Source organism: Hesperophylax consimilis, chromosome 3 (assembly GCF_061612785.1).
Source record: "Hesperophylax consimilis isolate HC1 chromosome 3, BYU_Hcon_1.0, whole genome shotgun sequence".
Classification (NCBI taxonomy): Eukaryota; Metazoa; Arthropoda; class Insecta; order Trichoptera; family Limnephilidae; genus Hesperophylax; species Hesperophylax consimilis.
Window position 1 is genome coordinate 43335197 of NC_142838.1, and position 13697 is coordinate 43348893.

The 13697-nt window shown below is 34.7% G+C and overlaps 1 protein-coding gene across 1 annotated transcript; it reads right to left on the reverse strand.

Annotated features, from left to right (window-relative positions):
• Positions 1-456: 456 nt before the first annotated feature.
• Positions 457-1942, reverse strand: LOC149425566 (uncharacterized). The gene is made up of 3 exons (XM_089651183.1): positions 1511-1942; positions 1290-1402; positions 457-831 (listed from the first exon to the last, which is right to left on the reverse strand). The coding sequence occupies exons 1-2, from the start codon at positions 1886-1888 to the stop codon at positions 1331-1333; spliced, it is 450 nt and encodes a 149-aa protein (XP_089507309.1). The 5' UTR covers positions 1889-1942; the 3' UTR covers positions 457-831; positions 1290-1330.
• Between the last annotated feature and the right edge of the window lie 11755 nt (positions 1943-13697).

Below are 13697 nucleotides of genomic sequence, written 5' to 3' on the forward strand. Positions count from 1 at the left end.
ATGGACACTGCAACGCTGTCCGAAACGTCGGCTAAAGAAGGAGTTAGCGCAACACGGCATAACACCCCAAAAACAAACAACAAAAAAGAAATATTGCTAACTTATATATACGCGTATCGATCTGTACGCAGTTTATTACAGAGTTAGTAAGGGCTATTTCACCATCCTCTCAATAAACTGTCAAAATAACTTCCCGTTATAATAAATAAATACTTTGAACGAGGAAAAAACTTGGCTAACTTTTCCGATATAAAATTTAGCCTATTCATAGGTTTGGGTACCGAATAGTAAACTCGAACTTTATGAACAATTATATATCGAAAATGTACCTAATCTTAGGAAAAGTGCTTTTGGCAGCTATCAAGAGGATGGAAAAATACCCCCAAAGTGCGAATAACAACAAAGCTTAACTCAAAACTTAATAAGTAATGGGAAGTTAAAATCAAAATCATAAAATTGCGTTAGTTTTTTTGCCCGCTAAAATTTGCCGAGTTTTTTATTAAAGTTAATTTGTTTATTTACAATCCAAGACATGTATAATTTTGTTTAACAACAACAAAAAACCTCACTCTTATATGTACACAATTATATATGAAGATACTTCTCGGAACCATCTAGCACCGGTGATTGTTTTTTTGTTAAAACTTCTACACGACTCTATGTGATGACTGATGACTAATGATGGTGTCTTCGGGCAATTGTTGTTTATATTTCCGGGAGCAAGTACTGACTAATGAATGTGAGGTGACCTTTAGATGCCACCCGTAATCTGCCCAGCTTCGTGAGGAGGTGAGAAGATTTTCAGATGCAAGTTGTTTCCTTTGGTGATTTCTAAAATCAGAGGTGATTTTTATTAGTAGAATTTTTTGGAATACAACCAACAATATAACAAACCTGTTCTAGACAAAGCAAAAAAATGATAATGAAAGATTTTTGGATCACGCAAGAAAATTTTTCAGTAAGTCTGACCTCATTTGCGTGATACTCTTTTTAGCAATTTATTAAATAGTTGACAAGAAAACTCATAATAATAATACATACAGTTTTTTGTAGTTGTAATAATCATTCGTGACAAATGGAAAGTACAAAAGTTGCTCTGACTTTTTACCTTTTCCAGAGAAAATGTATGGTTTCATTTCATCTACACACAGTGTTTATACAAAAAGTTTGATGTTTGAAATTTTTTGCTCCGTCGATTAAACAATAAGTAATGGCACATCAAAACTGGACAGAGTAATTAACCTTATAGGAAAAATCTTTGATGAAATGGTGATTATTTTTTAACTTACTGCTTTTAATCCAATTCAGTTAAGTATCAGTTCCATTTTTTCTATTCCTGGCCAGGTCGTTTAGTTTTGTGAACCAGAGGAGACAATGCGAATGCCTGGACGTCAGTGATATCCTGAAAACAAAACAGTTTGTTATTAGGAGGAATGTAATGTGCTTAAGTTATTTAAATGGAATTTTATAACAAAATAAGAGAACATTTGACACCAGATTTAATGAATACCCTTTGAATGACTGGTTTCGGCTCTGGTTCACCTTTAGCTGGCACGAAATAGATTCCATCAGGCAGACGACCATCAGGAAGGCGCCCTTCATCTTGCACCTTCTGCAGGAAGAACAGGGCGGGAACCTTTCCAGGAGGAGTACCTCCCGCACCCTTATTCAGATCGTTGTTATCCTGTCCCTGGACACCATCAGGCTGGTTTGGCCGCGGAAGAGGTAATATATTAATGGAGTAAACATTCTGCGCGTCATCTAGAGATCCTGACTTTTGACTCCTCTCTTCATTTTTTAAGGTCTGGACCCTCGTGATCTCAGTGTCCTCGGCGAACGCCGCTCCTAAGCAAAGCGCTCCCAGGATAATGTATTGAAAGCTGACCATGTTGTTTATTCCTGGCAGACGTTCGAGCCAACTGATTGGACTACCTGAGAAACGCGGTATTTATATCAAGAAGGTGTTTATCTTGTGGTTGAGAAGAGAACTTGTTTTTCTGCATCACAAATAAAACAACTTCGATAATACATCAATTACATGTGTTCGTGTGCATGATTCTACGTATCGTGTATTGGTGGTGTATAAGGAATAGTCAGAATAATATTATATTATATAGCAAACTTTATAGGCACACATTTACAATAATATACGAGTCCTTATTTTTATTTGTACAACCTTTATACAGACGGCGACCTGTAAAATAAAATACCACTAATTAGTAACAAATCCAGCGAAATTTCAATGTTCTCTACTGCTCTAGTGCCTTTTTTTCGGATTTCCACCAAATCACCTACTTCATTTTATAAAATTATGGCCGATCAATAACAGCAGTAATTTAAATCGGATCATTAAATCAAATATTTATTCCTAGAATTACGACAAAGGATGTCTTAGATCAATTGCTTTTTTAATAGTATTATTGGTATCGTTACGTTAGTATCTTTTTAATTAAAATGCGGTTTTTTACACTTTCGCGAAACGGAAAACATGTATTTTAAATTGATCAAATTACAGTTTAGTTTACAATATGCAAATGACACATAGGTACATATAAACCACAAGTAAATAGCGGCCTATTTACTGGAATTGAAAATTTAAAAAAAGTCGGAATGGGAACTTGGAAAAGATCAGCAAATACGAACCTACACGGAGAAAAATAAGTATTGCTAAATTGTTAAGAACATCTTCAAATTATTCGTAATCCGGTTACAAACTGATTGAATTGATAGGTTTCCTGTTAAACTTTTAGTAAAAGAGGAATGTATTATAACGATGTCGGAACATGTGTTCATAAAAATCATAATATTATCAAGGCAACTACAGTTACATGAACACGTGTTCCGATATATTAATGTTCCGAAACTTGAACCGGGGAACTAATTACGGGAAAGGAACGAAGCAACTGCAAGGATTTGCGGTTGCTTCGTTCCTTTCCCATAAGTTGATTTTCAGTTCGGCAGTTCGACTCGCATATGTATACGTAGAATTAGAGTTTTCCTAAAAGTTTATCAGGAAACGGCCTGTAATCCGTTTTTAATAGTCATTTTTCTTCGTGTAACTAGTTAAAATCCCCAGTTTGCTATTATTTTTCATCGCATGTGTTATAACTTATTACTCTGATTATTCCTTATATTTTATCAGTTTTTCAACAAAAGTTTAAGTAAACAATAACTACTGGAGAAAAATACATGAACAGTTTTTAATAGTTAAAAGTTAACACTTGAAAATGTACTTACAATGGAGTAGCTGCCAAGGCAGACATGGAAAATGCAGGTTTAGACAAACAATAACATTCACGGTTCAGACGGAAGTAACCCGCGGTGCGAGCACCACTTTTTGAAATTTGTGAAGATTAATCACTACTACAAATAAGTAATAAATGTGTAGTATTAATAAAATCTAATAAACATCAACACAGACATAATCACTATACAAAAAGAAAAAAAATAAGACTTTCCTTTAAAAAAAAGTCTAAATCACAGAATTCACTACTATTTAGAGCAGAAAGCAGAAATCCCTACAATTGAAAGAAGTGCAAGATGTATACATTTTTTAAAATCAAAACCGTAAATTTTTGTTTTTACTATATTTCATCTGTTTTAAAATAAAATAACAAGATGTATACATTTTTTAAACATAATTTTTTTGTTTGTTTTTGGTTTGATTGAGGACTTTACCTTCCTTCCCATTGGAGTCGACCGCGCTAACAACCACGCCAAATGAACCGACATTTATTTCGTATATTAACTGCTCTTATGTCATCCGATTTCAGATAAATGCGTAATTTGTAATCTTAAATACTGTATTTTGATTGTAACTTTTTAGCTTTTTAATATTACACATATATACTATTTTAAGTTAAATAAATAAATACAATATTTATGTATTATTAATCTTGAAAAACTCATCATCATAATTGGTAACCAAATACGTATTTTAAAATTTAGATAATTGGCCTACGGCGAATTTTTCATATGTAATAAAGTATCAATCCACCAGGTTTGCGCATCTCTGCTTTGACCACTTGACAAACTGTGCCTATCAGCAAAACAGAAACTGCATTTTTTTATTAAGTTCTTGACAATGATTTATTTACAAAACGCTCGGTCGATAACAAAACACCCGCAAATGATTTATTTACAAAACGATCGGTCTGCTGCTAACGATACATAATTTATTTCGCATAATTGGGCGTCGTTCAGCAGAAATAAATCAGCCAACAAATAAAATAGATCCATCGTCAAATTTTTCGGCAGATTCAGAGTGGCTTGTATTGCCATTATTTGTAGTGTAGGTATCTGTAGAAAGCTACCACATTGTTTGGTCTTGAAGTAATAATATGCTTGGTTCCTACCGGAATGTAATTTATTTAGTTCCTACCTCTTCGTAAGCACTTTACTGGAAAACTATTTGAATAATAGAACATGACATTTGATAATAAATACTGAAAATTCGAGTGCGATTGTTTTTGAAATCAGAAGAAGGATTGGAACGTGAGTGGTTTATTTATGATTGGAACCTTGGAAGCAAGTAGTTGGTGTTTTTCGTGTACATAACCTATATAGTTGAAAAGTAAAAAGAAGGAAGTTTACTATCTTGAAAGTGCATAATATTGTATTGACCACACGAGCGATTGGTGTCATATCATTTGACACATTAATCAATGTTGAGAAGTGAGTTAGCTAAGAGCTTCACAGATGCACTCATAGAGGGCAGTGCAAAGAGCTTGCTTGGAAGTCCGCAAGATGGCAGTCAGTAGTCGCTAGGGCCAGTAAGGCTGCTTCTAGACAAACATGGTGTTTGCAGATCTCATTTAGCCAGCTCCTAGTTAGGTCGACCATCGAAGTCACTCTTGTAATACGTGAAGTATTAAATTAACCCCTGATTTAATATAAAAAAACTTACTCTCTAAAATCTCCTTCCACGACGAGTTGGAGAACTGTTTGTGGGAACACAACGATTAATTAATACCATTCCTCGAAATATTTGTATGAAAACATACGAAACTGCTTACTGCGGTTTAAAGTCAATGAATCCGCCTAGATTTCAACGTTATATTATAGGTTTATTATTATTATTATTTTTACTACAAATTTTTGAAACATTTAAAAACCTTTTCCGCCATCAAAACAAAATCTAACATCTCAGGAAGTGATATTAACTTAAAAGTAAATATTCATTTCAACTTTTAGAAAAAGTCAATAGGTGTCCCATTTAAATAAAAGTCTGAAATGTCTATCCTATACACTATCGAGATTACAAAATATTTTTTTTAGAACTTTGTGATCATTCAGCTGCCAAAATATGGGAAAAATTTGTTGAAAGATAATATTGTTAATTATGAATTTGAAATAAAAGATCGAAAAGATGACACATAATATATAGGTCCCAATGGTCGAGTGGCTTAAGACGCATATTTCGGTAAGAACGAGAACCTGGGTTCGATTTCTAGTTGAGACCGTTACCTTTTAATTTTTCTGTTTCATGTTTCGTTTAGATGTATTAGTATGATCTTCTTCTTCAATGATTAAAAATAAGTGGTAATATTAATCTGTTTGAGTTTCGTGTTGACTGGCTTCTTTCTGCAGATCAACCCTCGTACTTGACTTGACTCGACTTGTGACTTTTGATACTGATAATCACAGACATATGAATATATAGACTAGAAATTAAAGATGAGGGGTAAAATCAACTGTTGAAGAACGAAGGGGGTAAAGCTGACTGTGATTCGTCAATAAATCAATCTGACAGTATATAGGCATCTCGCATTATAATATCACTATTTAGTTCTTAAAAGTAAAATCTGCTTTGGAATGAATAGACATTTTTACATGGGAGCGCAAATTACTCGCCACGTTATGAACAAATTTGCGAAGTCCAAATTCAGCAAAATAAATTTCTTCTATTTTCAGAGTCAAATATTTCGTTTACGTATTTAGTTAAGACACTTTTATAAATGTTCATAATTTACTTCCCAGCAACCAACCAGCTTTGTGTTTCGCGTCCAGACGTATCTCGATGTGATGTAACGATGTGATCTCACTTGTAACAATAATCGCAGTGACAGCAGTTCGTGTTTACACTTTGCTCTTGCAAAAAAAACTAAAAAAAACCTCCGAATTCGTGTGCAAACAGTATTTATATGGAAAATTTAAGTGCCAAAAAAGTTTATTTGATAAAACAGTAATAAAATAATACTATTCTAGCGGATTCTAAACATTTTTATCGAAAGTTTTAAAACAACCTAAGATTGTGTGTTTGTTCTCATTGAAATGTCCATCCCACCGATGCCTGATGAATGCTGCCATCGGCGTAAAAAAAGAATGCTGGATAAGATGACGTCCCCATCACAAAAAAAGGCCTCGGGAATGATTTCTCCAGTGGTTGAAGATGAGGAATCTGACGGAGCATCGGACTATTCCGACGTGTCTGAAAATGATAGTGAAATCCCAGTGTCCTCAGTACAGATACTGAACGACACTGAAGCAAGTCTAAGAGCACTCCAAGATGTCCTTGCTGAAAAGCAGTCAAGAGTCTCAAAGGATCAACAACTGCGGATAAGCGCATATGTATCCGCTGTATTCAGATCAGTTTCACAGCTGTTATTGGAACGAGAGGGTTTCAAAGCTGATCTGGCAACAGTCAATGCCAAATTAATAGTGGCAAAGGGAGAGATCGCGATTGAAAAAGCAGAAAACCAACACAGGTTAGAAAAAATATTGCAGTTGGAGTCAGATCTAGGACCAGTGATGCGTAGAGTAGCCGATGCCACGGAAGCAAGCCTATCGTTTGCCGATATTGTGAAAAATGGCCCACAGAAGATGATACCATCAATCAACCGCTCAGGACTTAACGTTGGGACCCCCAAACCTGCTGTATGCATCTTCCCAAAGCTGGATTCTACAAAAGATAGCGACGATACGAAACAGCTACTAAAAGATACATTACGACCATCAGAACTTGGAATCCGTGTGACGGGTATTAGGAGAATCAGAAACAAAGGCGTTGTAATCCATACTGCAACAAAAGAAGATCAGGATAAAATACTGAAAACCCCATGTCTAGCAAACTCGGACACTCTAGGCGCTCGATTACCAACAAAACGGCTTCCAAGGGTGATTTTCTTCAACGTTCCTCGTGACCTAACGGACGAGTGCTTCCTAAAAAATGCCTTAGCAGGAGCCCAGGACGAAGCAGGCCTAGATTTTGCAGTAAAAAGTTGCAAGCTAAGTCACCTTGCTGGCGCTCGAACTGGATCAACTTGCCACCGGGTCTTCGAGGTTCCTGCCCACATTCGTCACGTGCTGGTGGAGCAGGGGAAAGTCTTTGTGGACTGGAATGTGTGCCGTGTTCGTGACTTCATTGGACTTACAGTGTGCTCCAAGTGCCAAATGATCGGACATTCCTTCAAGTTTTGCAAGGACCAGCAAAGATGTGGACACTGCGCAGGCGAAGGTCACGCCCGGATAAACTGCCCAAAAGCCGCCGCCGAGCCTGTCTGCGCCACCTGTACAAGATTTGGGAAGCCCGCTGCACATCCGACAGGAGACAAGGACTCCTGCCCGGCCTACAAGGCTGCCCTTGCCAAGGACTTTGCAACTATTGATTATGGCGTCTAATTACATTGAAGAAGATGACGGGGTAGATTACGAAAATACTCATAATTTCTGTGATTGGCTAAAGTTTCATAGCAACTACAATATGGAAAATATTAATATTGTTCAGTTGAATGTTAGATCGATTTATAAATACTGGGATACTTTGAATGTCTACTTAAATACTTGTTGGAAGCATATTCATGTGTTAATGTTATGTGAAACGGCTATAACACCGAATCTTGTCTGTCTGTATAATATTCCTGGATTTAATTGTTACAACTATTGCCGAACTAAAAAATCTGGAGGAGGTATATTGCTATATGTTCGAAATGAATTCACATTTCAACAGAAAACAATAGAAACAAATCATTTTGAATGTGTGCTTGGCTCTATGACACCAAACAAGAGTATTTTAAACATCATAGCAATATACCGCCCCCCCAACTCTAGCCAACCACAATTTCTTAATGAAATATCTGCCATTCTGCATACTATAAGCCCCAAAGAAAATGTTTTACTTATAGGAGATATTAATCTAGACTTGTTAAATTGTCAAAACCCTATTATTATGGCATATGAAAATATAATGTCGGATAATTATTTAATCAAATGTATTTGTGACGTAACTTGAGAAGCAGTTTTAGCAGGAAAAGTTACTCGTACTTGTTTAGACCACATATTTGTCCGATTTAACAGTGGATGTAAACAAAGCGATTCTCTTTCCTCATGTGTATGTAATAATATTACTATAGCGGATCACTTTTTAACTGCAGTTAATATTAAATATAGTGCAAGGAAAGAAGCCCCAGAACACGGGGAAAGAATTTCGTTTTTATCGCAAAACAAAATCGACAAAAACATTCATAATTTTAAGTGGCACTCCTTGCTTGAGGAACAAGATTGCAATATACTATATAGTAAAATTAAAAACAACTTTAAGAATTTGTATGAACAGAGTAAAATCGTTATGAATTATAAACCCAAAAAAAGACCTCTGTCAATAAAACCTTGGATAACTTCTAATATCTTAGAAAACATTAAAAAAAAAGATTCATTGTACAGAAGGTGGAAGAATTTTCCTAGCAATCAATTCTTTGAATTGGAATATAAAACTTTCAGAAATAAGGTGACAAAAGAAATTATTAAATGTAAGTCTACCTTTTTTAACAATAAATTCAAAAATTATTTTGGAAATACAAAAAAAACTTGGGATGAAATAAATAAATTATTAGGACGCAAGTCCAAAAGTAGTTGTGATGAAATAATCTCGAAATATATGTTAAATACGAATAATGAAGAAACCGTAGCAGATAAGTTTGTTGAATATTTTACAAATAGTGTTAGCTCTATGATACATAAATGTGATTATTTAGCATCGACCGTCAGGCCAAATGAAGTGCAACATAGTATGTACCTACCCAGAGCTACCTGCCAAGAAATCAATATTATTGTTAGCAAATTAAACAATTCAAAGTCACCAGGGATTGACAACATTCGAATGTTTGACATTAAGACACATATTAATATTTTAGGGCCTGTTATAACACACTTTATCAATTTAATTTTATCGCAAGCAGTAATACCGGATGAACTAAAAAGTAGCATCATTAGGCCAATTTACAAAGGGGGCAAACATACAGATATTCAAAATTATAGGCCAATAAGCATATTGCCAGCACTAGAAAAAATACTTGAAAAATACATTTCCATAAAACTTAATAAATATCTAGAATCTTTTTCTTTGTTGGATCCCAACCAATATGGATTTCAAAAGAAAAAAAGTATGGAAATGCTGCTTCAGGAATTTTCAAATCACATAAATTATGAATTAAATCTAAAAAAACAAGTTTTGGTTTTATTCATAGATAACTCTAAGGCATTTGATACCATTGATACAAATAAACTATTAGAAACACTGGAGGCAATAGGAATTAGAGGAAAGCTGCTAGTTTTATTAAAAAATTTACTAACTGATCGACAAATAAGAGTAAAAATTCTTAAAAAATTTAGCAAAAGAAAATATATCTCAACAGGTGTTGCACAGGGGTCAATTCTAGGGCCAACCCTTTATATTATTTATGTCTCAATTATGAGAAAATTGTTTTCATTTGTTAAACATTTTGTATATGCAGACGATACGGCGCTCGTAATATCGCACGAAGATCTGGTTACTGCAATGAACCTTATGCAACATGATTTTATTGCCCTACTGAAATGGTCGCATGATGCAGGCCTCTTTATAAACGCCAAAAAAACTAAAATTATGCACATCAGATCTCCACACGCCAGATGTAATGTAATTCCTTCATTATATACACACACATTTGACTGCATACATAAAAATGTTGCACAGCCCTGTTCATGTGAAACCATTGATTTTGTCAAAAGTTATGTATATTTGGGTGTTACTATTGACTGCTACATGAAATGGGATGTACAAATTGCTAATGTTTGTAAACGTCTACGAGCTATTGTGGGTAGGATTTATAAAATAAAATATTTCGTGCCTATAAGTACTTTAAAGTTAATCTACTTATCTCTGGCTGAATCCACTATACGTTATGGAATTACTTCTTGGGGACATTCTTGTAAAACTAATGTAAGCTATATACAAACATTACAAAACTCCATTATAAAATTGTTAATCCATAAATATGACAATCAACACAGAAGTAACATTAAATTAATATACAAGTCTCTGAATATTTTACCTGTCAGAGGATTATTGTTTTATAATATTGTAAGTCAACATGTTATATTGTCTGATTCATTGTATAGGGAAAGAGTTTGCCATAAACATAACACAAGATTCACTCAAAATGAAGGACTAGTAGTTCCGAAATGTACTAATAAATATGGTGAAAGAACTTTAAACTATATAGTACCCAAAATGTTTAACTTATTACCAATGACAATTAAAAATAATAACATGTATACTGCTAATGTTAAATATAATCTAAGGAAATGGTTATTGGATAATAATGATCTATACTGATGCCCCTGAAATGGAATTCATATTCTTAGAAAATGGAAAAACAATTATTTTGTAATACCTGACTACCTACCTCTATTTATGAAACTATTGATGTACTTGTTGATAATACTAATTTGTTCATACAATTATTTTTACTTGCTTATTTTATAAGGCTTTTATGTTTTATGTTGATAATACTAATTTGTTCATACATTTATTTTTACTTGCTTATTATATAAGGCTTTTATGCTGCTATTTAAACTTTTCTGCAATGTAACCAATTTATGTAATTATGTACCGTTCAAATTGTATCTTATGAATGTATAAATGTTGTCTCTATGTCCCTGCTGACAAACTACATAAGTAGTTTAGCGGGTTTAAATGTGAATAAATAAAAAAATAAAAAAATAGTACGAGTATATGTTTCTACAACTGATCCATATTATACGATGTGAATATACTTAAAATAATGCTTATATATGGAATGTAATACGACAATTGGGTTTATTCTCTTTTTCACATCTATTTTTAAAAGTTTTCATAGCACAAGCCACCATTTTGCCGTGTTATTTCGTAAAATGAACCGATGATGCCTCGACCATAGTTCGCACAAGAATGATGACGTCACGTTTTCTAAATTCACTTGAGGCCATACGCGAGCCCAGCCGGCTCCAATGGAACCGGTATGGGGAGTGGGGAATAATACGCTTTTAATCACTTAGGGCAGGTCTACTAATATTCATATGTCTATGCTGATAATACATTTGGCTTTTTTGCAGCTTGTTTTCTTCATGAAGTGTTTTTGTTGATCAGATGAAACAAACCATTCTCAGTAAACTTCTCTTCTTCTGAGAATTTCTTAGGAGCGTAGTATTAATTATATATATTTAGTGTTTTCTCTGTAGGTATTTGTTATGATGTTAGTTGTACAGAGTTTTCCAATAAGAGGTGTTATTTTTAATAGCCCTTTAATTCGGTAGATGTTACTTTTGAAGCTGTCATTTTTTGACATTTGACAAGTAGAAACTACGCCATTGATAAAACACTTGAGTGAATCAAATGCAAATCATCTTGAGTGATGAGGCCCATTTCCACCCTCAGTGGTTTCGTCAACAAGCAAAATTGTTGCATCTGGAGCTCGGAAAACCCAAGCGTTATTGTTGAAAAGCCTCTCTATCCTCAACATGTGACTGTTTGGTGAAGGTAATGGTCCGGCGGAGTCATTGGACCTTACTTTTTCGAAAATGAGGCTGGAGTAACAGTTACGGTGAATGGATCGCTATTGAGAGATGATTAATAATTTTTATGGCCGGAATTGGATGGTATTGATCTGGATCTTTCAACAAAACAGCGCTACGTGCCACACGAGCAACGAAACCATTGATCTTTTACGATTGAATATCAAAATAACACCTCTTATTGGAAAACCCATATGACTATTAGATAGGTAAAGCTTGTGGTTGGTAGGTAAACCTGTTGAATTTATTGTAGATCGTGTGGTAAATGGAGGTCGTGTCTATATATAAATATAATTTACTATATTTATATTTATTATCTAAGGAGGGTTGTGGTGATAGTAATTATTAATGTAAAATTAATTGAAACTAAAAAAATATTCGTTTATTATAAATTTAGAGCTGAAGATGGCAATATCTCAAGGAAATGACTCACCAACGAAGAAGTAATAGGTATTATTATTAATAGTTCTTCTTGAAATTCGTTACGACTTTTCTATGTGAATTTTCTGGGTCAACGTTAATATTTTCCGCTCGAAACGTCACTTTCATTATTAATGTAAGCAATACAGTTGAGTTAACTATTTTTTGTACATGGTGACAGTGGTAAAGCAAGTAAATAGTATTGATTTATAAAATAAGTAAAGTTACAAAGCATAACGCATGAGTTAAGCACATTTGAAGTAATATAGAAAACACCTTCTTTAAAATCTATTTATTTAAATAAAAATTTTAATGTTCGTTTGATCAAATCTTATATCTTCAAAAGTTGCTTTCAAATATTGCTTTGAAATTTTGACACTACGTTGCTTTCGAATACGCGTGTGATTTTATATACCTTTATTATATAGACGTCACCTATGACAGGTTTTTTTAAGTGTCATTTGTTCGACAAATACGTTTTTTTACAACAGCGCCATCTGTTGGACTAAAAGCAACACGAGCTATTGTTTCTCTATCTGCAAAGGCAGACTAAGTCACAGCAACTCGTGGCGGGGTACAGCTAGTAAGAAATAAGATTGGAAAATAAAATGAAATAGTAACTTGTGTAAAATATATAATAATTTATAAAATGAAATACAAATATAAAATATGAGACACATACATGTACGAGTATATTCACTACGAAGTGGTGAACTCATACATTTCAGTGGTAACTCTTACATTTCAGTGGTAAACCGTACATTTCAGTGTTAACTCTTATGTTTCAGTGGTAAATAGTACATTACAGTGGTAACTTTTTTTTTTTTATATTAACTCCACACAGGAGGCCCTGAAGAAAATAATTTCCCTCAGGGCCTATGTCATCTTTGGGGATGCTGTGTGGAGGGTCTTTTTGTGGAGAGGAAGGAGTGAACATGGCTCTTGAAGAGTCCCATGTTGTAGGAGGGAGGAAACACAGAGGCCGGCAGTTCGTTCTACAGCCGAGCTGTTGAACTTAAGAACGAATCGTAGAAGCGACCCGTTCTCATGTGACAAATGTCAACTGTGTACAAATGTTGGGCGCGCGTTTGGCGTGTATCCCTATTACGCACCGATGCCGAAGGGATCAATGACGCTAGTTCCTCAGAGCATCTTCCATTGTAATACCGATAGAACAAGGACAGCATACCTACCTGACGCCTGTGCTCTAAAGATTGCAGTCCGTTTGTTAAGACTGGGGAATCTATCAAACGGACCGCCCGTTTTTGCACAGAGTCAAGGGTTTTTTTCAGGTATTTAGGGGCTCCGGACCAGAGATGGCTGCCAAATTTGACAGTAGGGCGCACTTGCGATTTGTACAGGGTGAGCAGTTGTGTACTATTAAAGTATCTGCGGGCCCTGTACAGTACGCCCAGCTTCTGAGAGGCCAACTTTACTCTGGCTTCGATGGAGCCCCCGTACCTGAG

Coding starts and splice junctions, on each gene's coding strand:
- LOC149425566 (XM_089651183.1), bottom strand. CDS start 1,888: ATGGTCAGCTTTCAATACATTATCCTGGGAGCGCTTTGCTTAGGAGCG. Junction 1,403..1,510: donor CGAAACCAGTCATTCAAAGG/GTATTCATTAAA, acceptor TTTTGTTTTCAG/GATATCACTGACGTCCAGGC.